The 27,035-nt window shown below is 44.7% G+C and overlaps 2 protein-coding genes across 7 annotated transcripts; both read right to left on the bottom strand.

The window, feature by feature from the left end:
* Positions 1–471: 471 nt before the first annotated feature.
* LOC143904292 (uncharacterized) lies at positions 472–8,336 on the bottom strand. Of its 3 annotated transcripts, none has more exons than XM_077418854.1 (16): positions 8,079–8,336; positions 7,205–7,481; positions 6,642–6,773; positions 5,693–6,023; positions 5,199–5,243; positions 5,006–5,131; positions 4,685–4,834; positions 4,468–4,596; positions 3,741–3,925; positions 3,419–3,527; positions 2,795–3,016; positions 1,936–2,153; positions 1,538–1,745; positions 1,185–1,386; positions 796–898; positions 472–717 (listed from the first exon to the last, which is right to left on the bottom strand). In XM_077418854.1, exons 2-16 carry the CDS (start codon positions 7,457–7,459, stop codon positions 568–570), a joined length of 2,565 nt encoding a protein of 854 aa, XP_077274980.1. In that variant the 5' UTR covers positions 7,460–7,481; positions 8,079–8,336; the 3' UTR covers positions 472–567. The 3 variants fall into 3 exon arrangements, with proteins under 3 accessions (XP_077274980.1, XP_077274988.1, XP_077274976.1); XM_077418862.1 differs by lacking the exon at positions 8,079–8,336 and adding an exon at positions 7,850–8,061; XM_077418850.1 differs by lacking the exon at positions 8,079–8,336 and adding an exon at positions 7,741–8,061.
* Positions 8,337–8,866: 530 nt separating this feature from the next.
* LOC143904306 (uncharacterized) lies at positions 8,867–13,622 on the bottom strand. Of its 4 annotated transcripts, XM_077418902.1 has the most exons (12): positions 11,950–12,132; positions 11,607–11,789; positions 11,370–11,527; positions 11,171–11,264; positions 11,010–11,092; positions 10,877–10,932; positions 10,323–10,803; positions 10,088–10,241; positions 9,921–10,017; positions 9,545–9,843; positions 9,259–9,462; positions 8,867–9,189 (listed from the first exon to the last, which is right to left on the bottom strand). In XM_077418902.1, the coding sequence occupies exons 2-12, from the start codon at positions 11,685–11,687 to the stop codon at positions 9,070–9,072; spliced, it is 1,827 nt and encodes a 608-aa protein (XP_077275028.1). In that variant the 5' UTR covers positions 11,688–11,789; positions 11,950–12,132; the 3' UTR covers positions 8,867–9,069. The 4 variants fall into 4 exon arrangements, with proteins under 4 accessions (XP_077275028.1, XP_077275010.1, XP_077275020.1 ...); XM_077418884.1 differs by lacking the exon at positions 11,950–12,132 and adding an exon at positions 13,482–13,622 and having other exon boundaries at positions 11,010–11,264; XM_077418894.1 differs by lacking the exon at positions 11,950–12,132 and adding an exon at positions 12,308–12,439 and having other exon boundaries at positions 11,010–11,264.
* Positions 13,623–27,035: the final 13,413 nt, after the last annotated feature.

Raw genomic sequence — 27,035 nt, forward strand, 5'->3', positions numbered from 1 at the left:
TAAGGGCAAGATTTAAATTATCCAATATTGTCAATTTTTAATTGAAAAGTGCATATATGTATAGTTTACTCAGCAAATGCAATGGGTATGTATAATATATATATATATATATATTTAGGTAAATTTGTTCTTTTGTATCTTTATTTTACGGCAAAATTTAAATTATTTAACGCTATTGATTTTAAATAAAAGCATATATATAAATAGCATATATTATTAATATGCAAAGCTATCGATATACGATAAATAATTGGTTCAAAAAAGAAATATTATGCGGATTTTCTTTTGTTATACATATTTTTATACATTTATAGCACGTCTTCTTAAAAATACATTTTTAAAAATTATGTTACAATCACACATGATTATATATTATTTTCTGTTATATTGACTAAAATGCAGATTCGATGATTCTTATAGCGTCATAGTTTCTGGACTTATTGACAAGCAATAATCACACGCACTGATCAATCTCGCTTAAGCTGTTTTATTTTTGACACGTGTTACAAGATAAATGCGCGCTCGAGAAGGCTCGAAAGGAGAGAACTCGTTACACGTCAAACTTGTTTAATTAATGTTCTCGCGGAGATTAACGACGCTCCTACGCGCGTTTCTTCGCGGTGCATGCGTATGTCGTGAAGACGGTACCTTCTCAGTTGCCTCTTGCCATTTCAAGGGGTAGGCTAATCGGTTGCCCTTGTTCCACGTGTAGAGCTCCTAAAACGAAATGGATGCTCAAACGCGATACGATATAATGATAGAATATGGTGAGTCGTTATGGATAAAAGCACGTACCTTAGTCTTATGATTATAGCTGACTGACGTGGTCTTGTGGTAGGGGTTCGTGAACGACAAGTTTACATCCAGCGTTGTATTTTTGTAGAGATCGAGGGCGTATCTAAGGAATTCGGTCGAGTCGCGGATAATAATGATAAATAATTATAATTTTTAGGTCAGAAAAAAAGCTAATCCGAATATACAGCACAGATATTCCACGATTATTCGTGGATATGCCTTGAAAATATGCGATATAGTAAAAAGATAAGACATAACATAGTGCTAAAAATTAAAAGAGATATTAAGGACATTAGGAAACATTGAAAGTCCAAGTATATATAGATTAGAATTTCTACGGGTTTGTGCCTTATATCGTAATTTGAAGGGCAATTTGTCATTCGCGTTACCGTATTTCCATAGTATTGTTGGTGACGTTGCGTATAGCGTAAAGCACGCCTCCCGCGATAAACATCTCCGCGAATCGACGGTGATCGATACTGATATTCCACGCGTACTGTATCTGCATTTCAATTGGATCCATTTTCACCACTACTGTATTTTTATGCGTACCGCTGCAATTAGGTGATAATGGGTAAATGACCCATAAACCTGCAGAAACGCCACATTTTTACATATCATATTTTACGTATAACGTTTTCATTTGTAATATTTAATTCTGCGTGAAAAAGCGGATAAATATTTTAGTTTAATTATCCCTCTTTAATTTATATAACGAACATTTGCCTGCCGCTCGTTTTACCGTTTTCGTCCACGTTAATATCCGTGTAGGTGAAATTATGCGTGTAGAGATGGTTTTGGCCGTCGACCTCCAAGCACGGAAGCATCCGCTCGCATTTGGGTAAAAAGTCGGTGCACGCCCGGTGACCCGAGAGATCGTATCGAAGTATCGACGGTCGATTCATAGGGTTATAGAAAAACGACTTGTCGTAAACCACGTGCCCGTTACCCTAGAAGAGAACGTCGCGACGGAGCGGATTAAATTCTCGCTTCAAGCTTCTTCTCGTTAGACATGAAAAATTTTTTTAACCAAATACATCCATGCTCTTATTTTATCGTTATTTTACAGCTAGTTAAAACTCTTCTGGAGCTGTGTGACTATAATTAGAGATGTCTCTCTGTTATCCTTAAGCTGCTGACCTGAAAAGGAAAGTGTAATAATTTTGGATCAGTCGACGTGTTGTTGTTAAAGTGCTCCTTCGTTTTGTATTCGTAGATGAAGGACGTCTCGTTGTGGCGGGTGACCCAAAGTCTGTGATCGGGCATGATATCGTTACTGGAGGACGTATCGTACATCCAACTTCCGTAGTGATCGTCCCCTTTCAGCACAGGTTTTCCTATCGCCTCTATGAAACCCTCTGCGAATTTACCAACGTCGGTTATTAACTTTCGAGTCCCCAAGTCGGGGAGTTCGCGTGGAAGGAGCTTGTTTTTTAGCCGATATTACGGGCACTCGTGTTTAACGGAAGTGCCGCCAGTTCGTTAATTGCATAAACTTCCGCGATATTGCGATCCTTCGGTCATTATAATGCACAGTTCTCCCGCTGTGTACTTGACCCCGCCGCTATGTACGCGCTTGCACATAGCAAAGATAAATAAAAGTTAAATCCAAAAGAGACCCTAATCCGTCCCCAATGTGAAATTAAAACTTTATTTCAATTACTTTCATTTTAAATAAGTTTTTGATTTTCATTTCTTTTGTGAAAGTTAATTAGTTGTGTGTGACTAATAGATTTATAGAAATTATTCAACACAAAATCACCCCGAGAAGATACCTTTTCATTTACATTATCTTTTTTTTTGTCGCATCGATTAAAAGTTCTCGACACGTCCGTTTCGCTAAATTTATATATACTGATTTATATATTCTTATGTCATGGAAATGAGCTATGTATGCGTTTACATCGCAGCTTTACACATCTACTTCCTGAAATTAATTGATCTACCCTGTGCAGGAACGCATTGTTGGAATACATTAGTTAGAATTGATTAAACGTACCGGCTAACCGCGGCGGCAGCCACGTATTATTAATATCTCTCAACGGTTGAACGTGCACGTGGTCCATTATGTCTAGGTACGTGCACTTCGGACACGTCGTGCAGGTTTCTTGCGCAGGAATGCACGATTCTTGCTCCTGATCGACGCTCGTGGGCATTGGATAGCCGTACGTTACATGCTCCATCTTCCCCATTTTGTATTTCTCGAGATCCTTTACGTCGTCTAGCATTTATTATTATTAATTAGAAAACACGAGCAGAGTCGTTTCTTAGAGACAGGTGTTAGGATCAATCTTCGAAAAAAATGCATTGAAAGAAATTAAATTTCCAATCTCGGAAAATCTTAGAAATTATACGATGGATATAGAAGTGAGCTTTTCGTTTCTCAGAATTTGTATTAATATTTTATAACAGAAGTGACAAGTGTCAGCCTGGAAATGCTGCGCTACGAGATAACGCAGAGTAACAATTTACACGGACATTCACCTCGAACTCGGAGGTCTTACTCCTATATTCTTCATATTCCGTTGTAATTAATTAGTAAATTCTGTAGCTCTAATGGCTCTTCGTAATTCTATTATCAATGCAAGGTGAAATACGAGGTATAATCCGAGGCAAAACAAACCGTCTACTATAAAGGATCCCTTGACAACGTCAAGATCGTTTTTTGCCACGCAGTGGTAGGTCCCGTGATCCGACGAAGTCACCCTCGCGATTCTCAGCTTCATCTTCAGCTTTTCAGAATAGTTTCACGTATTGTAAAACACCTCATTTGTTGCTAACGTATAGCAAACGAGCAAAAACCATTTATTATCGAGATTTATATGATAAAACATGCAAGTCACGTTTGTTAAAATAAAAAGAGGACTCTAAGAAAATCGCGTAACAAGTGCGATATAATTGCGCGGATTCAGCGAAAGTCCGCGGATACAGGTTCGACGGGTTACCTTATAATTATCGCGCCTGTCGTAAACCTCCGTTCTGTACTTATCCGACATTTTCAGGCGACGGCCGTCACTGCGTTCCCAATGTACCACCGGCTCGGGAAAGCCTTCCACCTCGCATTCCAATGTCGCCGGATTTTGGTTTCGCACGAGTACCACTTGGTTGCGTATGCGAATGAACGGCGAAACTGGAACGCGATCGATTATCAATTTTAGCCACATATGTGCCATCGATTCGAACAAAACTGGTTCTTTCCGAGTTATTTTAATAATATCAAAACCCAGAGGACATTCATGCACGTTACTTTGCAGTTCCACGCGAAATCTTTTAGAATTTTTAAACGCGTCGCGATACCTTCTTTACATTCACAATAAAATACATATTACAAATAATATAAAGAAAATTATTTTACGTGTAACGTTTTAAAAAGAAATTACTGAATAAAAATAAAGAACAAGAGAGTATATCGAAGATAATCTAAAGTTTTACATAAGAAACTTAAAAATATATATATAATATATACATTCATATATTTTATATTATTTTATATTATAATACATATTACACGCTATTTTTCTCGTATATAATTTCTTATGTAAAACTTTAGATTTAAATTGTCTCAACGTTACTTTATTTTTAATTTTATAATTTTATATTTCAAAATGCTACGTTTTATCAAAAAATGAAAAAAAGATATATATGTTTTAAATAAGATTGAAACGTCCTTACATCTGACTTGAAGCTTGAACCTCTTGGAGACTGCTGGAGGTATTCCGTTATTAGCGTTGCACGCATACTCGCCCATGTGTTCCCGGGTCACCACGCTGATGTTGAATGTATGGCCCGTAACAGAGCTCACTAGAGTCGCAAGATTTATGGGAATGTTCGTTAATCCCGTTCTATCCGCCCGCTACTTATTAAAGAGAATTAAAGAGTTTGTTTATACCATGCCAGGGGCCCATGGGTATCATGGAACCGTCTATTTTGGTCCATTGTATAACGGGCTGCGGTTTTCCACTCGCGGCGCACCTCAGCCGTATTTTGCTACCTTCGAGCACAGAAATCACGCCACTTGAGTTTAACGACGGTGTAATCTCTGAAATTTTCGAAGACTGTAATATTCTTCGTAAAATATCGTGATAGTTAATATGATTATCTTGCGGTAATATATAAAACAATGTAATGAATAACGTATAGTGTTTTACCACGAAAGAGAAAGAAAAAAAAACAGCGATTTGGCTAAGACAGTAAAGCCAATAGGCCTTACCAATGATGGATGGCGGTATTAATAGGTCATTCTCGTTGTCATCGTTCATGCGTAACTTGTATGCCTGTATGCCTGATTTGCCATCCTTCCCGGGCGCTCCTGAATGACCAGGTGGGCCTATCTCTCCTGAAACATAAACAAGTTGCTTGTAAAATAAATGAAATGAAGATATGACGGAACTGTCATTACTTACCGCGAGGTCCTTGTGGTCCCTGAAGTCCCATTTGCCCTGGTCTTCCTATAAATGAATATAAAATGTCAATTAATCTTTCATCTGCGAGGTATTACAAAGAACGTACTATTCTGTTGTTATACTTACGATATTACCTAATTTATAACTTAATTAAAAAGTAAAAATGTTTTAATATAAGAACAACTTCTTAAGAATTGAAATTAGAAAACTAATTGTAAGTCTTCAATTTTTAGAGAATTAATCAAGGAAAAGATTTAATTTAGCAAGTTGAGAAATTAGATTTTTTTCTCTCACGACCGCAATTATTAAAATACATTTTTTAAATTAAAAAGTATTATATTAAAGAATAAAAAGGTTTGTCAGTTAAATAAATATGCATTATGGAAGAGGCTGCTTTTAATGCGAAATTTTTATTTCGGTCATTCGCATTCTCTCTCTACGTCGAACCTCCAATTGCGATACATTGTCAAGTACTATTCTACATTCAAACGTACCGTCCGTTCCGTTTCTTCCAGGGAGTCCAGGCGATCCGTTCATACCCGGCTTACCGTTGCTTCCTGGTACGCCGTCCAGACCACTTCTACCGGGAATACCGTCCAAACCGGGCTCACCCGGTACCCCGTCCCTTCCGTCGAAACCCGGTGGCCCGATGTCACCCTTGGGCCCTCGAACACCAGGATGGCCTGGAGGCCCCTTCAGGCCGTCCATCCCCCGAGCACCCGGCAGACCCGGTTCGCCGGGTGTACCCGGATTTCCGGGCGCTCCGGGGAGACCTGGTGGACAATACTTCGCAGACGAACGGCAAAAGTTCTCGATCACGTCATACTGGAACGCAAGTAAATAAATATATACATACTCGATTTGGTACACATTAAGTTAAGCACTGAAATCTGACTGTCCTGTATTAAAATTTCTAAAATTGTAGACATTTTTTTAATAACGAAATATTTTTGTGACCTGATTCTCTGCAGACGTTTTGAAGTAATGTTGAAAAAATCTTTAGCTATTTCTCTCTGATATAGTGATACATTTGAAATATTTGAATTAAAAACGAATTATCTTGAAATATTGAAATTAAAAACAAATTTCTATGAATATTTTTATTTAAAATATAAAATAAGGTCCATATATTTTTCTTATTGGGGTCTGTTGAAATAATGAAAATAATATGTTCATATTCGCACGAGCGTTATCATTATTTTAATGGCGTTATTTTAACGACGTTATTTTAACATCATTATTTTAATAGAGAAAATAGGTGTAACAGATACTTAGCAGCTATCTCCGAGTAGGTATCTTCTACATATACGCAATGTTCTATGTAGGTTGACGGAACTCGTCAAGGAACATCGCGACAACGCTCGGCAAGTTTGAGGAGAGGATGTATTCACGGGGATGTATCGCGAAACAGGTAACTAGTTCTAACAATCACAGAGAACTGACTTGTATTCGTGTGTCGGCGTTAAACCAGACCCAATCCTGACCTCCGGCCACCGTTGGCGAAGACTCGGAACCGGATACCATCGGGGAGGCGGTTACCTTCTTTGTACCCTGTATCTCCTTGTCATCTCGGATCTGTAACCGAGCGGCCCGTACAATCCCGCGTTATTAAAGGGGGAAGATCTGGAGATACCCTCGAGAAATTAAATTGGGAAACCCGCTCTTAGAAGATCTCGGAAAATTAAACGCTGGGGAATTCAGAAGGCGAAATTTCTCTCATTTCTTCTCGTTCTCCGCAAAATTTTTCTATAATTTTCTTTTTTCACATATCTTTCTTTATCTCGTGTAATTGCCATTTTGATATAATTGCGTGAAGCTCTTTAGTTTTATACATAATATATTTTTCGTTGCAAGAGGTACAGTGCGAGAAAATTGCAAGTTTCAAAAACAGTTTCTTTTTGTAAATTAAAAAAAAATTGGAATTTTTGCTTCACGTAGACGATCGGATTTGCGTCGATTCCCTTTTATTCTTGAGAACATTTTTCCTGGCTATATTGTATACATACCCGACTGGATATATCCGAAACGGCATTGTCCTCGGCGGTTGGCAACGCGCTGCTGCGTCTTCGTCGCGGAATTGCCACGGCCTCCGCCGGGTACTGGCTTTTTACCCGACGAAGATCGCTCTCCACGTTCGTGACGTACTTATACAGATAGACGGACGTGAAAAACTGAATGATAAATTGCAGCAAAATGAGAGCGAGCAACACTCGCGGCTGGAGCATCCAACGTTGCACCAGTAATGCACTCTTGCTGTTCATGTTGACGGACGTGGTTTTACTCCTGTGAAAAGTCACGCCTGAAAAAGCCCTTCTCGCATTGCGACAAATTACCGCCAATTCGATAAAAAATAAATAAATGAAAAAGACTAATGAGAAAATTCTATTGATTCCAATTAAGACGAGGTGACAAGAAAAGATGGTCGTGTCTTCCAAATCATTTAATTAAATTTCTCGATCACTTTCGCCGAATTATTATCGTTAGTTAATAACGCAATTGGTATGTTACACAAACGATAACACGCAAACATATATATATATACATTAAGCGCGAAGACACGACGCGCGGTAGAGCGCAACTATTTCAATTGGATATCTCTGGCACGCCGCAGGAGAAGAGAGATCGGGGGAGAGAAGCACATAGATCTGTACCGTCTGATTGGTTACTATCAAGCGGAATTGACTATACATTAAACTTCATCAGCAACATCCGCGCGCGTTTCACGCTTCCGTCTCCTACGTCCTTTCGTCGCCTACATCCTCTCCCGCGCTCGCCGTAACGCTCGGTCGCTGATCTCAACGCTAATTTTTATTCCGTAAACTTTCTCGAACAGTGACCGCACTTTCGTGGCACTCGTCGCACTGGAAAAAAAATACTTACAATTTGTTTTTTTTTTTTGTTTTTTTTTTTTTTTATTTCACACGCGTAGCGCGACGCACGCGATTTTATCTCTTTTCTCGGCGCGCGCGAGGGAAACGCTCGCGAGTGCGTTAACGAAAACGCGGTTTACACAGCGGTTTGCGGGTGTCCGCGTCTGTCCTAATGTAAACTAATATATAAACTGTCGAGCCCCCGGTGCCGTCGTCGGCTCTGCTCCGACGAGACGCATGCGTGAGCATTTCTCTGTGTATCACACCACGGCCAATTGTCATACATTGCACGTGTGAGACATGCGTGGCTTCGTAGTGTGCGCCGGACGACGGCCGGGGCACCGCACGTTCGTGAATGCACGCTCCGTTTTGTCCGACGCCACAGTTACACCCGAGCGCGTGTTAATGGGACGCGTTCCAGTCTTAATTAAAAAAAAAAGAGAAGAGAAAAAATATCGATTTCACGCTACAGTCGCTGTAACAGTCTCTTTCGCGTAACGCCTCGTTACAGCACGCCCGGCGGCGAATTACCGCTCGACGGTTAGTTAAATCGGAACTCCACGCTTGATGGAGATGTATAGATTTCCAATGAATCGTATAATTATTATTCCATATGCATCTATAAATGTAATTCGGCGATCGGGACGGAAATGAAAGATAGATAGATAGATAGAGAGAGAGAGACGAGAAAGAGAGACGAGAGAGAGAGAGAGAGAGAGAGAGAGAGAGAGAGAGAGAGAGAGAGAGAGAGAGAGAGAGAGAGAGAGAGAGAGAGAGAGAGAGAGAAACGAGTCGGTATTCTGTGAAAAAAAAATATTTAATACACAAATATATATAAGGTCTTTTTCTTTTAAGAGAATTGCAATATCTCTTGATAGCTGCATAGTATCACAGTACAGGGCCTTCCCAAGATTGAAAAGTATATATAAATCAATTTTCATTAGCGTACATATTATACATTTGTTCTGTACAGTTATCATTAGAACTAAAGTGTTTGCTCGTTAATCATGTGAATCCACTTGATTGTTAGTAAAGCACTGCCCATCTCCTTCACACAGGATGATTTCTATATCGTGCTCGGGATCTTCGTTTGTGTTTATATTTACATTTTGCTTCGAGGCCTGTGGACAACGAGTTTCTTTAGAAATTAATCAGTTTTTGGTTTTTCTTCTAATAATTATTTTTCTTACCAAGTCCAAGGACGCTAAAAAATATCTGGCCACCTCGCAAGGCTGTTCCTTTTGAATTATGGTGTCGAAGCTGACCCTTCGTTGATCACTCGCCTTCAGAGTAGCTATAATTCGCGATGTGTAATCGCGAATGCAAAACGTCGATCTTTTCTCAGCGTCGCGCAACTTTGGCTGTATCATTTCGTGCCACTTGTCGACATTTTCCTGAAATTGTGATTTATTTTGTTAGTACTTTACAACCATTACTTCCTCTCTTATCAATTTTATCAATCGCCGGTCGACTTACCGGCACGAAATTTGGCGAGTCTGAACGAAACCAAACGTCACAGAAACTTTCGTGCGGAGTCGACACGTCCATAGGACTCGGACTGTGAAGCTCCGAAATCCCATCGATCGAAGTCAAGTTATCGTTGACATTCATCGTTACATCATCGCTGATATGTGTGTCCAGCTCAGTATTATCGTGTAATCGAAATCCTAAAAGATCTAATTCGGCGTTTGTAACGTCTGTATATTGCAAAGGATCGCACTTTTGTATATACTTCATGCAAGTACGCGAGTTTTCCTTGAACATATTTGGTCTATCTGGAAAACAACGTCATTTAATATAGATCGATAGATCTGGCGATGGATAATTCCAAGACAAATTACGATGGATTTACCTTTTTCGGAATAATACGAATCTTCCAAGCTAAGCAGAAGATTTCTCCTCGTTTTACTTTCTCGTTTCTTACGCGAGGCGGGTAGCTTTCGCTTCAACTGCAAATAAAGTAATTCAAGGACATTACCAGAAAAAACATTAATTACTAATAAAACTAATATTACGTACCAATTTCGATTTGGACTTTGAAGTGGAACGTTGCGTTTTATCCTTTCTACTTTTATCTAATGGTGTATTTTGTACAGAATTGGCAAATGACTTTGCTTTCGCTAGATCCCCGTTTGAATCGTTCAACGACGCTGGATCGTCGGTCGACGAAGTCCTAAAATATCAGCAACTTGAAAACTCTATAACAGATTTATCGCATTAAGTAAAGACAAAATCACAAGTAACAAAAATATACCTTCTTCCTTTCGAATTTACCGACTCGGGCGGGCTATCTAGTAGACTACCGACGTCTATGCTTCCCTTGATATTATTGTTCAAGCATTGATCTTCCGAATCATTGTTATTTGATGAAACAGTATTGTCGAGATTAGTCATTACCGGCGAAATTGCATCGGTGGGTGTATCTGGACACGTCTCACTCGGAATATTGGTGAGAGTCGCGTCGTGGCAACTATCGCTTGAAATATTCGTTGGCGTTTTGACAAGCGTGTCGTCGGTCTCGGTAACTCTGGATGGAGAGAGATTTTGTTGGCTTAACTCCAAAGACGTAACCAAATCAGAAATCTCTTCTTCTGGCGAATCACAGTCTCTTTCGGACTCGGCGTCCACGTTGATATTCTCATTATTATCGTCGCGTATCGTAGAATCCGACGTATCACAAAGTCCATATGAATAATGTGATTTTTCTTTGACCGAGTCATCTCCGCAACAAAAATCTGAAACGCGAATATATCTGAGAAATATTTGATCAAATCACAAATCTATTTTCAACAACTTTCAATCGCATACCTTCAGGCGCAAACTCGTCGACCAATATACCATCCCTACTTATATTTTGATTGCACCTATAAAATATCAGACAAGATCAGCTTAGCCAAGTACAACAAAGTTCAGATGTATCAAAAGAAGAAATAATACTCACCGGAAATCGTATTTCTTGCCGACGACTTCCCCATTTACATCATAAATGTCAATAGAGACATGTTGCGCGATACCCTTCTCCAACTGAGTAAATCGGCGGCTTTTAGATTTGACAGAATCGTGTACTATATGATTCTTTTTAATGTCAATATTTTTATCTACCTCTTCCGCAAAGTTGACAGTTTTGAACTTATGAAAACACGCGTCAGTCTTTCTATCTCTCTTTTTAGTGGAATTTTTCGTCGCTTCTTCTTGCCTGAGGAATTATTTTGTACATATTATTTCAAATTAGTAATTTTTAATTAATCAGCAAACCAAAAGATCTGTCTACAATTGTTACAAACATTAAAATATCACTTACTCGTGAGTCAACAATTCATTTCTGCAACGTTCGGTCGTAGCCCACAGAGAATCGATTCTGTGCACGTACACAGCCGTGGAATTTTGTAGGACAAGTCCAGCCTCGCCAAAACTTTTGTCGCACGTCGTGTCGAACAAAGAACAATATTTCTCCAGAGTCTGCAACAATGCGAGAGATGTTACTTTCACGTACGCTGCGTTACCGTTGCGTCGTAACGGAAGAAATTTATCGCCATACCTGTGAAAAGGGAAAGTTCCATTCCGCTAATTCCTTCACTGGTTTCGTAAGCTGCAAACCGATGTCTTGCACGGTAACCATCTTTGCCGTCTCACAAACGTCACGATGATTCGCGTAGGAGTCATAAAACTGTCAATCACTGTCCCTCAAGAAGCACCACTCTCACGCCTTCGACTATGTTATCTGAAAAATGATAAAACGATCAAAGTCCATTGAAAAAAAAAGGAGGATTTTTTCTGCGAGATTATACGAGTGTTAGGCAGGAAAAATAGCAAAATAGCAGGTGGACGACGTTCCGCGGATAGTGTTTTGTCGCATTGGTGGGATATCGAGGCATACTAACCTAATCGGTAAAAAAAAGAACAAGGAACGACCGCGATACTAAAGTATCTCGCTTAATCGTCACCTCTTCTCTTTACTAGTTCACGCGCGTTCAATTTATCTCGCTCTGGAAACGAGCACTCTCCTAACCCAACAACAATAACACTGTCGTTGGAGGTTGGAGCGTGGATCGCGAGAAGGTAGTAGAGAGCGATCGCAGCTCGCACCTTGCATCCGTCGATCGCTCTCGGAAGTGACGGAGTCGCGCGCGCCAATCGCGTCGCCCCCCCTACCGCCCGACGAATCGCCATCGCGTAATGGCGGATCGGCCTATCCGCGCCGGGAAAGCGTAACTTTTAAAATTTGAATTCGGTGCTCACTTCAGAGTCCGGTATTTTCCTCTTGTCGAGATGCACGCGTCCTTCCGACGTCGCGTCGGGCTATCGGCATAAGTGCGGCTTTTGTTCGGGTTCAAAACGCCGCGATAAGAAACGACGCAGTGGGTAAATGACCATTCATTATGTTAATTTCGGAAAGAGATAGAAAGAGTGAGAAAGAAAGAGAGGAGTGGGATTCGTTCGAAAAATGTTGCCAAGTTGAAGGTAGCGAGACGCGTAAAAATAATACGCGCGCGTCGCAACGAGACGGAAAACGCGTTTCAACGGCGCGACCGGGACCGGCGATCCCGGAGGCTGAGAACTCCGGCGGTCGGTGAGCGAAGTCCGAAGTAGATAATCCCATCGGCTGAGTGAACCATCGGCTATTTCGGAGAAGCGCGCGGGATTCGTCGCGCAGGCCGCCGCGCCGTTAACCGGATTCAGAGGTGCCGGGCGGCGAAACCGCGAAACCGCGTTCTTGAAACTGGTCCCGGGGTGGCGGACGCGACGACGGGGGTAGTGGGTCACAAGGTTGCTGAAGCGGGTTGGCCGGCGAGGGGGCAGGGGAGACGCGAACCACCGCTTCCCGTGTGTGCGTTTCCGCGCGCGTGCAGGCGCGCGCCTCTGTGTGCGCGGCTCCCCCCGATCCCCGATTTAGGCACGGCAGTCTAACGGCGACCGTGGTACCGTTGACAGCGTGCGCGCTAAACTCGCAACCCCATCTCGAATAGACCGAGAACCCCCTCCCCCTTGAAGTCCCCCGAACCCTCCCGGTTACGCGCTTTTCTATCCGCGTCCCTCATTTTCTTTCTCTCTCTCTCTTCCTTCCTTTTCTTTCCTTCTTTTTCCTGTCCGTCTCGTTCCGTCCCGTTCTCCTTCGGTTACTCTCCGTCTACTTTTCGTTCGCTCTTTGCCGGTTTCTCCCCCCCCTCTCTCTTTCTCTCTTGTTTCTTGTTCGCTCTCGTCCGCCTTTGGACACGCGACGACGCACACACGTAATCGCCCCGCGCACGAGCGCGCGTGACACAGAACACGCGAAACAGAGAGGGAGAGACAGAGAGACAGACGGACAGCAGACTCGTTGTACACGTATGTATGTACGTGTATACGCGAAGGTGCGCGCGCACAATCGGCGGCACAGGCCAGCGGTAGCAGCGGGATCGGGAAGCGAGCTAACCGGAGTACAATCGTTGTCGTCGTCGCGGTGTAGTCGTTCGCGTCCTCGTCGCCGCGTCTCTCTCCTCGCCTCTCAGCCTCGCAGCTCGTTCGTCATTCATCGTCGTCGTCGATGCGCGGATGCCGTCGTCGCGGTTCGCCGGTCGCTACCATCAGCGGTAACGCGCGCTGTCACCGACACCACCACCGTGAGCTACCAGGTAGCGGTAATCGGTGCCGCGGCCTTGCCTATATGAAAAGGGGCATCAAGGAGAAAAGGCCGCCCCGCATCGCCGCCGTCGCCGTCGCCGTCGCCGTCGCCGCCGAGAACCACCGCCGTCCTCGTCGTCGCGTCGTCGCCGGCGCAGTCGATACCACCAGCAGGGTGGGAGGAAGGTCCGACGAGACCACGAGGAACTGAAGAGCGCCGCGAGCGCGACAGTCCCGCGCTCTCGGTACGACGTACGACGATAGTGGCACCCCTCGGGGGTAAGAACGTGCGTGCGTGCGTGCGTGCGTGCGTGCGTCAGTCCGTACGTTCCTACGCGCGTACGAACGCGCGGAATACGAAAACGTACATACAATCGACCGCACCACCGCGAGTGCATGCGTGCGCGCTTTTCCCCCTCGGCTTCCCGTTGTCTTCGCCTCGCTCTCGCGTATCGCCATTCCCTCCTCTTCAATCTTTCTTTCTCTGGTTCTCCGATTTTCTCTCGTTCGCGCGCTCGCCCTCCCCTTCTCGCCGCCACCGCTCCGGAGGAATTTGTCGCGACCCCGGCCGGCGGATCGACGTCTCTCCGGAGCTGCCGCTCTCCGTACTCCGTACATCGAATCGCCATCGGCGCGTCGTCCTCACCGTCACCATCCAGCGCGGCTACGGCGGTGGAGGCGGCGGCGACAAGCGGCGGCGAGTGGCGACACAGTGCCACCTCCTCGATTCTAGGGAATCGAGCGGTTGGTCGGTCGTGGAGCGCGAGAGCGAGAGGTGCGCGAGAATGTCCGAGAGAGCGGCCTGAAAGCGCCGGATAAATGTGTCGGTCGCGTTACAAGACGTGAGGCGCGAGCGAGAATGAGAGAAAGAGCGAGAGAGCGAAGAAGCGAGAGAGAGAGAGAGAGAGAGCGAGAAAGAGAGTGTGCGAGAGAGTGTGTGAGAGAGAGAGAAAGAGAGCGAGAGAGAGGGAAAGAGAGAGAGAGAGAGTGTGCGTGAGTGGAGGAGGGAGAGCGTTCGCGAGCGCGCGCGCGGGGGCAGCCAGAGGAGCGCACGGCACAGGCGAGCGAGTTTATTTTTAGTGGCAGAAGGTGAAGAAGGCGGGCGAAGAGCACCGCGCGGAGTGGTATTAAGCGGCAGCACAGTGGCCCGATGAAGCGGCGTATGTGACATCGGGTTTTCCTCTCTCTTGCCACCGTCGAGGAAGAAGAGACACCTCGCAGACATCTTGCTGCCACCGTCCACGGTGAGTAGTATGTCGCCACACTGCCCCGTCGCCACCACCCCCACCCACCCCTCTGCCCCATCGCCGCCCCTTCGCCTTCTCCTCCTCTTCCTTCTCCTCTTCCTCCTCTACCTTTTCCCCCTCTTCCTCCTCCGCCTCACCCTCGCGCGCCCCTTCCCCTCGTCGAGGATTGATTCGCCATTCCGCCCACCAGGACACAAGCCTCCACTATTTCCACCTCCCCTTCTCTCACCCCTCTCTCTCCCACTCTCTGTCTCTCTTTTGTTTTCTTTAAATATATTTGTTCCTCTCTCGCAATCTCTCTAGCTGTGTTTACTCTTCTTTTTCGCCTCCTTTCTCTTGGCTTCTCGCTCATCCCTTCTTTGCTATCTCCCCTGTGCCATTTATCCATCCATCCATTTGCCCATTCGCGCACACGCACACTCACATACGTGAGCGCACCCTTCTCGCTCCGTTGCTTCTCTCTCTCACTCTTTCTCTCTTTCTCTTTTCACCCTTTCTCCCTGTCTCTCTCTCTCGCTCTCGCACGAGCACCTCGGGGGAAGCTCCTCGTCGTAGACCATCGTCCACTCCCCATCCCCACCAGTCTCGCATGTCGCCCTCTCCGCTTCTCCGTGGAGTTACGAAAATTATGTAACGCGCTCGATCCGGGCGTTTCTTGTTCCGCTCTCCTTTTCTCATCTTCCTCCTCTGGATATCACCGTCTGTTCCCCTCGGCACTCGTCTCTCCCCCCGCTACCGCGCTGTTCCTCTCCCCTGCGTTGTGCCGTTCTTCCGAACATTATTTCGGGAGTGCCAGCAGACCTGCCAGCGGACCCTGAGAGGGAGCGAGAGAAGAGGGACGGAGAGAGAAAAAAAGAGAGAGAGAAAGAAAGAGAGGCTGATGGAGAGAAAGAGGAGGAGGGAGAGAGAGAGAGAGAGAGTCTCCTGCATGACGCGTGCCCCGGGATCGAGCAGGCGCATTGTCGAGGGAAACCAACTTTCGATTAGGGATGTAAACCGGTCGTGTGCGGCGACCGCCACGAGTCATGCCGCTGGCGACGACTCTTCTGAAACTCGCGAAATTCGTTCGCTTCACTCGCGTCGCGATTCTCGTCATGTCCATTATCCTCTACACATTCACGCCCGGTGTGTATATAACGTCGCCTGGCTCGGATGCCCAGAGTTCGCGATCCCAACGAGATCTTTCTATGTGAGTGACGAACGATGGAGCACTCTTATGCCTTCGAATCCTCCCGAAACCTCGACTGGTCACGCGGCGCAAACGTGAACGCTAGAAGAGAGAGAGAGAGAGAGAGAGAGAGAAAGTTAATCGATAACGCTATGTTTTAGAAATTTTCCATTCGCGGTTTTACATAGGAAGTGCGTAATATCGACATTTCCTCTCTGTGTATAATCTTGATAGCGCGAGACTCGAAATTCGCTAACGTTAAGGTAGGCGTCTCGCTACGTGCTAGTCATGCGACTGCGTTTGTAGGTTTTTACGTTCAGAAATATATTTCAGGCAATTTTTGCTAAGGGAAAAATAATTTTATGACGTATGGTGTAAAATTTCATACGTGACAAAGTATGTTACTTTTTCCAAATTATGTGATTTTTTCTCATTTGACTCCGTTTTGATCCAGCTGATCATGCGAGTCGTCGAGAAAGGTTACAAGTGAGAAAAATACTTTTCGATTGAATTTTGACACGTGTACTGAGAAAGGGTTTCAAAACGCATGACAGGGGTGTCAATCACTATCCACGTCGGCTAAGAAAGACGAGCCCCATAACCTGCAACTACAGTGATTAGCCAGCGGCGTTGCCAAGTCTTCCCCAACCTCACCTCGACCAAAAAATGTCTGCTCGATTACCGCATTTTCACTAAAATAAACTAAAAAGTTAGCAGCGAAATCTCCGGTAAACTATATATTTTATGGTTGCGTCGGATTCTTCGAAATCTAATGTACAAAAAGCAATGTTTTTTTTCTCACTTCGTCTAATCGAAAAATGCGAAAATATGTGATTGAAACCGTGATAGAGCCTTCTTTTTCTGGCCGTCTGTATGAAGTAATGCAAACGTTGTGATTTTCGAGATCGATTTTCTAGGAGTATAAATAGTCGGTAAGGAGCCACAGAAAAAATCGACCGCAAAGCTGATCATACAATTTGATATAAAATCCGAAATCGAAAACTTTATCCAATACATGCCCCGACGAGACGACTACCTTAACAGCGTTCGTCTGGTCGAGGGAACGCTCAGACGACCCCGCGATCGGCCTCCACGCTGAACCCGCGGGGTCCTCGAGCGTGCAGATCTCTTTCGCGAAAGGGATCAGCCTCGTCGACATTGGCTAATTCGCACGCGCGTATCGCGTGTCTCACGTGGGCGCGATCCGGTCCTCCACGCCTTTGCGTCGCGTGCGATGCACGATGAGGTCTCTTGTTGGCTTCCGCGGTGGCATCCCTCCGCGAGGGTGCGAAGGTCTCTCGAGAGTGGCTTCTTCCCTCCCGCCTCTCCCTCCCTCTTCTCTCTCTCTCTCTCTTTCTTTCTCTCTCTCTCTCTCTCTCTCTCTCTCTCTCTCTCTCTCATCCCGGAAAGAGCGAGGTGAGACCGGAGACCGAACTTTTTTTCCGCTCGCCGTGCGGCGCGAGCCACCAGCAGCTTCTGGTCAGCTCCGACTGAAATACGCGTGAGGCACAGTCGAAGACTCGCCTTTGTCCCGCTTTCGTGGTATCGACCCGGTATACGGGTGACCTAGACTCACTTGCCGAGGAAATATACCCAACCTTTGACAGCCGCTCGTACGCTCGCTCGTCATGACGACGAAACCGGCCCGAAACGAATCGATAGAGGGTCGCTAATAATTACGCACGTGCGAAACCGTCGCGTCGCCCGCGCGACGACAACCATGACGACGACGACGACGACGAGGAACCAGGGGGGAAAAATGCGTTCCGCGCTGATAGGAAATGCCGAATACGGGAGGGGGGGGGGAGCCGTTAAGTTATTTCGGTGCTGCCGACGACGGTCGGAATTTGGTATTGAACCGCTCCGCACCGTCCGACCGCACGCGCGCCTTTGCTTTTGCTCCTCTCGTCGGCCGCGGCGCGGCGATTTAGCTAGGAAGCGTGCGGCGCGGCGTGTTAACGCGGGGAAGATGCGGCCGCCCGTTTATTTTTCCGCCCGTCGCGGAGCATCAAAATGTTTGGCGGATTATCGTACGCCCCGCTGTTGATGAAACTTGAATATCACGGAGTGCGTATCGACGTAAAAGCCGCCGAGTAACGCGGTCGGTTTTTTCTTGGGCGAAATGGATCTCTCTTGGGCCCTGTCGAGCAAAAATTTTGACACTCGTAATGATAGATGGTGGCTGGTGGAAATATAAATGGTGACGCGAGGGTGAAAGAAAAAGGGGGGAGGATTCTCTCTTTCTTCTCTCTTATTCCTTGACCTCGCTTGTTCTCTCACATTTGGACCTCTTAGCGCTGGCTGGAAATGCGACTTGTTACTTGAAAAAGAGTAATAAATTTGCATATTAAGGTGAGGAAAGTTTGTGAGCTACAGAAATACTGATTCATATCCAGTCGGCTATAGTATTTAAACTTCTGCCTTTGTAGAATTCCCGGCTAATGTTAACATTGACGCTATCGTTACATCTCGCACGAATATCTCGAGGAATACGAGAATAGAAATTGATTTTTCGTAACGAAATAATATCTATACATGAGACGTGTATAATCTCGTGCATTGTCCAAACACGTTTCTTACGCTTGTCCTTTTTTTGATATTTTTAATAATATGCTTCGGTCTCTTTTTTTTTAAATTGAAATAGGATCGTGAAATAGGAAGCTGTAAAATTAGACAGGGTAAACTTTTCCGTAGCGCACCCAGCCGCTCGTTTTGCCAAACTGTCACGGCGAAAGAGAGCGGGTTGAAAATGTTTTTTTGCTGGGACGCATGCCAAGATATACGAAGACCGATTAAGGGTTAATAACATCGCCGGGATAACGACTACCGTCAAGTGTTCCCGGCGGTTGTTTATAGGACGTAGAATTGCGGCGTAAGACTCTAAACCGCGGCTCATGCCTCGTTCCCGGGAGATAGAAAGCCGAGCGTAGCGCTGCAAGTAGAAATAGACGGTCGTTGTCAGACACGCGCCTCGTGGAAGGCAAACGGAGCAGGGACGGGCGGGCGCCGTCTTTGATCCATCGATTAATCGATGCTGGACACTTCCTTCATTTGGCAGCCGATTATTCTCCTCGAACTCGGGATTGCTCGATATTTTTTAATTAATATTTTATACATTGTCGACCGCGTTGGACTTTGCTAGAAACGCAACGGACCATTCCTATTTTACTGAACATAAATTGTTATTATTGTCCTTCGGTTGCATATAAGAGAGTCGATTTTAATTCGTGTATGTATTTCCGCGTAAAAGCTCATGATTTGCCGTATCTTTTGAGGCACACGTGCGTAGGCCGCGTATCCCCGATGCAGAAAGCTAATGTCTCGTCGGGAAGCCGGTTAATAATTCACGCTCTTCTATTCTCCGTTCACAAAGTGCGTATTTCGGGGTACATATCTCCTCGTGCGATACATGGCATATACGTATATTCGCGGAGATGCGAACGTGCCTGTCCGTTTCGATGGAGAATTTCACATACGGGCGATATGTTCCTCCTGCCTTTGGTCGCGGCTTATAAATAACACACTTGGCAATCTCTTTCCGTTATCGGGCTGTGAACTGGTTAAAAATATATTACGAACCGTATGACATATCTAACGGTTATAAATAAATTGAATAACGTTTATATCGGCCGCCAAGTTGCGACTATTATTATTTGTAACACACGCCGCAAAGGCGCGATGCACGCGAACACACGTCGTGAAACGAGCCAACTCGCGACTCCGAAAGTCAATTTTTTGGATACGATTCAGCGCGCGAGACGCACGTTCAATACCGCGAATATCCTCGAGAAAAAAAAAAATGTTCGAGCGTACGTCGTGCCAGACGAATTTAATGCCCGGTTAAGGCTGACTGAGAAATAAGTTTTCCTGAGCTATCCATCCGCGAAAAATGTCAATCGTCTATTATAAGTATATATCGTGCCTTGTTTCGTCAATACCTTTCAGCCCTCGATACTCAGTGGTCCCGAAAGCGTTCTTAATAGCTTTAAGAGTTGTCATTTTTCCCGTCTCCATTTTCTACCATTGAAAATATACTCTGGGGCTAGTCCCGGGACACCCGATATGGTCTCTATATATATATGGCCGTTCATACATAGGGGGTTCGATATTTACTCGCGGATGAATAAACCGCACAAGTCGCGCTCGAGAAAGTTTAGGAGAAAAAAGAGAGAAAGACAGAGAGAGAGAGAGAGAGAGAGAGAGAGAGAGAGAGAGAGAGAGAGAGAGAGAGAGAGAGAGAGAGAGAGAAGGAAGAGCCGGGTGCCTCATCGGCGCGGCGCGACTGTGTGTGTATTTCTAGCCGCCAAACAGTGGAAGAGCATATTACACGTGTCTTAGTTATTTTTAATCCCCGACGAGATACGTACACGTACCAGACCCTGCCCCCTCCCCCCGTGCATCCCTGCGAGTATTAAAAGTTACGTATCTACCACCTAGTCAAATTTTTCGTCTCGTTGATCCGCGATGAACACCAGACGATAAACGGTTAAAAATACCGCGGATACTTCCCCCGTAATTTCCATACGGTCGACTGGTACTCCGAATTTACGGTATATAACTTGACGACTCGATCCGCGTGCATGTCCTCTCCGTTCCGTCCCCCTTCCCCCCGCATCGAAACATCGCGATCATCGCGAACAACATTAAAACAAACAAGCCGCACGATGGAAACGCGATTCACCGGCCCGCGTTTATTTAACTCTTTCGCATCCGGCGTTCATCGCGACTGGACGTATACTTGTTTTAATTACGTCAATTTACTGGTTAAATCATTTAGTTACTAACCGCGGTCTCCGAGCGAAAAACAGATAATGAAAGGCGAACGAGCCGCGGTAATTTGCGACGAGGATCCACCGCTCACGTAATTACTAATTACCTTTTATTTTCGCAATTATTTATACGGTTACACAGAGTTACACAGAGCGATTCCGAAATATTCAAAAGACTTTTGTATCGTTTTCATCTGTACGAAGATAATTGAAACAAAAATTCATGCAGCTTCAAAAGACTCTGTCTTGAAAAGGGCAACTGCAACGTGCCATCCGCGGATGGCGCGTTCGTGAAATGGCTCGATTATATTGAAACGTCTTCAAAATCCATTTATCGCGCTGATGGTTGAAAAATATTTCTCGGATGATGAATCGCTTCGTTCCAACGCGACGGAACGGGTCACAGCGATCGGTAATTAATCGGCGTTCGACGTGCTCGCGAAGAAACGATCGCGCGAAAAAGCTTCTCGTTTCCCGATGCCGCTTGGATTGAAAATTCTGCCCTCGCGCATGAAACACGCACATTCTGCACGGGGCGCATGTCGAAACGCGCATTAATTATTGTTAGAACGTTTCACATTTTGCCTTGACCTTTCCTTACGAACTGATATCGAAGTCGTCGCCTCATAGGATATTTAATATCCAATAAGAGCGACGAAAATACACGCATATACCTCATAGCGGAGTTTGCGTTCGCTTGTATTCCGACGAAAAAAAAAAAAGCGAATTACATCGGGTGTCCCCGGAGACCATATGGGATGTCCGTTTCCATCGATTTCATATCGGAGCCGAAGGTCTTTCGCGGCGGAACGCACCCTGTATTAGTTTCGGAGCATCCTGTACGTATCTTCGCGAGTTCAAATTGATATCCGTAGGTAGGATTCCTTCGTGTTTTCACAGAACGGCACGCTTCCGCTTTTCCGAGGGGTTAATGGACGTGGTTTAACACGGTTCAGTCACGGATGACAAACTTGTTAATGAGCTGCGGTTGTTAGCGCAGTTGCGGCGCGTTAGGAATTGCGTTAAAAGTATTTAACACACACCGGCTGCATGCGCGCGTGTACGTTCGCTCCTCCTTTCATCGCCAAGCGATCGTTGTCGGCGTACGTCTTGCCATTGTACCGTTCATGCGATTATATACGCATCGCTATTGTATGATGCGAATCGGCGGTGCTGCGCTCCCATAATTCCATTAAGCGCGTCCAGACTTGTACCGTATCACCGTACACCATATCATGATATTTTCTTATCAAAATACGGAAATGTTGATTATAATAATACGCCAAGGCCTTGTTTTCAATCCGTATTTGTATCGCGTATCTCACAGATTGAAAACAAAGCCTTGGCATATCATTATAATCCACATATCCGTATTTTGATAAGAAAATATCATGCAAATACGATACAAGTCTGGACCTGAGGGCTTTAGACATCGACAACTCTCTTTCCTCGAGAGATCTCGATCTAGTCCAGTCAAAATACGATTAGACCTAGAAAAAATTGCAACGTAAGGTTTTATTACGTCATTGTGTTCAGAAAAATATACTGAACAACATATTCAAATTCCGACATTTTCCGCTATCCCTGAGTATGTTTTTTATTAACAATTTATAAACAAATTCGTTTTTCTCCACAAATACGATGAATTTTGAAATTTTCGTAGAGATCGAAGTTGTAGAACAGACAAATATCTACAAAAAATGTTTTTATAAATTTTTTGAAATATCTTATAATAAAAAACATACTTAGGGATAGCGGAAAATGGCGGAATTTGAATATATGTTGTTCGGTATATTTTTCTGAACACAATGACGTAATAAAACCTTGTGTTGCAATTTTTTCTAGGTACCCCTTCTTTTTTCCGTATTTTGACTGGACTAATCGTGGTTTCAACGACAATCGCGATTATTTATTCTTGCGGGATCGTAGACGCGATAACAATCAGATAAATATTGTTATTTCTCACTGCAAACGAAAAAAATTGCGATAATTACGATTTAATTTCGATGCTGTTCCGGATATAATTTTTTTCGCGAAATATTCTTTATACAATTTTACATAAAATCGTGTAAATCATCACCTTTTTATGCCGTCGTCTACGATCGAGTTAAAAGGGTTAAAAAGTCAGCGGGTTCCTCGAGATTTATGACGACGACAAAATTCGCCCGGATCAAGGCAACGGCGGTTTAATCGTCCGCTATTTTAATCCCGTTACTAATAATACCGTCTATTTTGCCGTCCGCGGTGTGCTCGCTTCGGCGAGGGACCTTAATCGAAGTTAATACCCGCGAAGGCCGACGTGGAACTTCAATTTCGAACGAAACGCTGAATAATTGATCGGTGACTGAATCGATCACACCCGGCCGAAGATGAAGTCGGGCCGGCCGCTCCCGCCGATCTGTCTCGTGCTTTAAGCAAGAATTACATCCGCGTCTATAAATTGCCGACGCGCGACTCGCCATTAAATTATTATTACATCTCCAGCGCGACAGAGCTTCCTCGTGTCACACCGACCAGGGTATCCTGGTTCCACCGACCTAATGGCCGTTCGATTGAAGAGACGGAAGAAAATTCTAAAATCGAGATGCTAATAGTTTCCGAGTTATAAGCGATCCGGGAGCGAAACTTTCTACCGAATCAGGCAACAGCTTATACTTCGCTTATATCTCAAATTGACTTACCGCCGTAACGGGATTTTAGTTTGAAGGCAAGTTTGAACGATACCCAAATTTAAGCAGCGAAAAATCGGTAATACGGAAACATCCTTCCGGAAAAACAAATTCACCGAAAATTCGTCGAAAATCTCCTTATTATCAATAGGAGCGAGGCGCCCAGTATAAAAGAGGAGAGGAGGGGGAAAGTCGAGCGATAAAGCGTGAATCTCGGTCGATCTCTCAATTTAGTTTGCACCAGCCTTTTCGCTCGTCGCTTGATTGTGTTTACACTTTGTCTTCGTAATCTGATATATCGAGCACGTGGATAAAATACAATGTACTTAACCCGAATCAATTAGTCCCTCCGGCTAACGCGTCCAGCTGATTCACTCGATCCATTCTGGCAGTAACGTCGAGCCTGTCGATGCGATCGATCGATCGTCGTTATATCGTTCGTCTTTCCGAATTTGCAAAAAGGAATTCTCTTAAGCCGGGCCTAGATTTGTATCGTACCGTTACTACGTTTACGCGAGCGTTACTTCTGTAGTAACTTACGATATATTACTCGTTTACGCGGAGTAAATTACCGTAGGTTACTACAAAATCCCGTTTACGCGAAAAGGAATTATCGTAAGTTACTACAGAAGTAACGCTCGCGTAAACGTAGTACGTATCTCGTATCATGATATTTTCTCATCAAAATACGGATATGTATACGGATTATAATGATATGCCAAGGCTTTGTTTTCAATCAGTCAGATACGGGGATACGAATACGGATTTACAAATTCCTTCGCGGAATAGCTCGAGCGTAAATAAATCATTTTCCCGTGGCTGTTATATAATCATCGTGAAAGTTGAACGAGAGCTGTGCGTGCGCTTCGATTCAACCTGGATCATTAAATCGGAATTAACTTAATAAAACGAGGTAGGAAGATAAAAAATAAATTGATCCTTATATAAATGGTCGCGACGTGTGTATCTGCGACATTATGCGCAATTTTTCCTCGCATAACGATACAAATATAATAGCCAGCGATGATTTTAGCGACGTTAATATGCATTTTTCTCGCCGCTCATCACGCACGAGCAATTATCTCGATTGTGTCGCGACCCTTTGACACTGGCCGTCTCCCCCGTTCTTTTCGCACCGACGACATTCGTTCTCCCCGCTCATTCGCGATTCGAGAGAGATCCTCTCCTTCTCGCTTGCGCGCGCCTTGGTTTTGCCTCGGAATTACGTATACCTCGACGTATACCCCGCGCTCTAAATTCTTCACACGTTCCCGGCCGTCTCCGAAAATAGAAATTAATTTCACGCAATGCGTGCGTGTCGCCGCGAGCCTATTTAAATATCGCGAAGCTATATCATATCTGAAATTTCTCCTCCTCCACCTTTTCTCTTCTTCTCTTTCCGCCCTCTCCTCCGCCACCCTTTTTTCTTCCTCTCCTGGTGGTAGCTCATTCCTTGTTAAACTCGGCCTTCTTGTAAAGTGGCGCGGGATTGATGTATATATCCATAAATTTTTTTTCCTCCTCGGTATTAGAACTTTTAAAAGCTGATAATTTACCTCGTTCGTAAGTTATTCTCGTCCGGGGTTTTTTCGCACTATTGTATCGATACACATGCGCGTGTAATCCAATGTAACATGTAAATAGGTGAAGTTATTTATATCCTTCACTTTTTACACGTCGTGGCTGGATGCGTGTAAAAATAGGGAAGAGCCGATGCTGTGCCGGCAGGATCTCGCGTTAACTGTTAACGTACACCGCATTGTTGTACCTACTATGTGCGCCCGATTAAAAGGCATCCGCGCAAAGAGCGCGTTGTGTAGAAAAGATTACGGTGGCACGATAAAAGTCCGTTAATCGTGCGGCGCCCACGTTTTTATCCGTCACGTTTATCGATTATCGCGAAGCCGCCCCCCCCCCCCTACTGAAAGTCCGAGATGATCTTAAGCAGCCCGAGAACACATTTTTAACACTTCGCGCCCATTAATTTTTTCTCCTGTTATTCACAAATGAATTGCGTTTGAGGGAAAAACGCTATTGATTACTTAATGAAATAAACGCTAAAATGATAAACGATGTTTCTCCGCCGCGCCGCGCGTATCGAGTTTGAGATATAATCTTCCGCGCCATCCGAGAAATATTGGTCTTGGCTGGAGCGTTTGATTTTTCTCTTCTGTTCAGTAGCGTCTCTTTCGTCGTATGATGTTTTTTTCCCCTCGGGTCTTTTTTCTTTCTTTTTTTTTTATTCGGAGCTAGGAGCTAGGTATTTTTCTGACATCTACATCGCTTCGCGTCTGCGAGATCTGCGAGTGTTTCGGTAAATTTAGCCGCATCGACGCTCACGCTCGGGCATATAGCGCGAAGATATGCTTTTGACACCGTCGGTGATGTATAGTCCTCATATGCGAGAGCGATCGACAGATGAGAAGCCTCCAACGCTGGGTGCTCAAGGCTAAATTGCATTGTTTTCTGTGTACACAAATATTATTTTGTTATCGCGTGCCTCGCTTTCGCGAGTAAAATGCTGATGACTTTGATGGCACACGAGATAGAAGATAGAATTAGAATGCCGACATCGAAGAACCGTCAGAACGATACGAGCGACTTTTTCTTACGCGCGAATATTTTTGCCCGACGTTTTGCATTACGTTATCGCATTGACACCTCCCTGTGTCCTTCTCGGGAGGAGGGAGGATTTGGCCGCGACCTCAAGTGACTTTTATCGCCGCGAAATTCTCACGGTTACGGAATTTGTGGTCGAATTTCGTGTCGAGGACGTTTTTGTGCAATTTGATGCATCGGGCTTTGTATTAGCGCGGGATTAAACACACTGTATCGGTGCAGCAGCGTAAAGTACTCTACCTGATATATGTATGCACGCGATGTTAAATAAATCAAAATTGTACGCGCGCGCGTTGCAATTTCGCGATTACTGGGCTGACGTTAAAACGATCGAGACAGACTTTTATTCGCGCCCGACTGTCGTTGTCGGAGTATAATGAGATCGAGTTGTGTGTGTGTGTGTGTGTGTATATTCCGCGTTCTTTGTCAAGCCACGAGCCGCGCGTCGTGTCAATGCATATTGCATTTTCTGCCGTTATATTGACATGACCTTTTAAAGGATTAATCGATATGTGTGTGTGTGTGTGTGTGTGTGTGTGTGTGGTCGCTTCGCGCAATAAGGTGTTCCGTCGATGAGAAACAAGGGCCGCGGATGCCGACGCCGTCGTCGCTCTCGATAGGAATTATCGTAGATTCAGGTCGCGACTATTATTTATCCCCTTTCCACCGTCGGGATTCGGGTCAATCGATCCGATATCGGTTACATACTTACATCGTTAACACTGATGCGTCGTTGCTTTTTAAAAAACCGCGACGCGTCTTATCGTAGAATCGTCCTGTATCGCTTAATTTGAACGCCGCTACTCAACGCGCTACTTCGACGCTTCGCGTTTGCCGTGGACGAATATAAGGGCCTTATACTAATTTTAATTTTCGATTTTCCGAAACTATCGA

The sequence above is a fragment of the Temnothorax americanus genome, unplaced genomic scaffold, assembly GCF_048541705.1.
Source record: "Temnothorax americanus isolate GAGA-0224 unplaced genomic scaffold, ASM4854170v1 Scaffold106, whole genome shotgun sequence".
NCBI classification, from domain to species: Eukaryota; Metazoa; Arthropoda; class Insecta; order Hymenoptera; family Formicidae; genus Temnothorax; species Temnothorax americanus.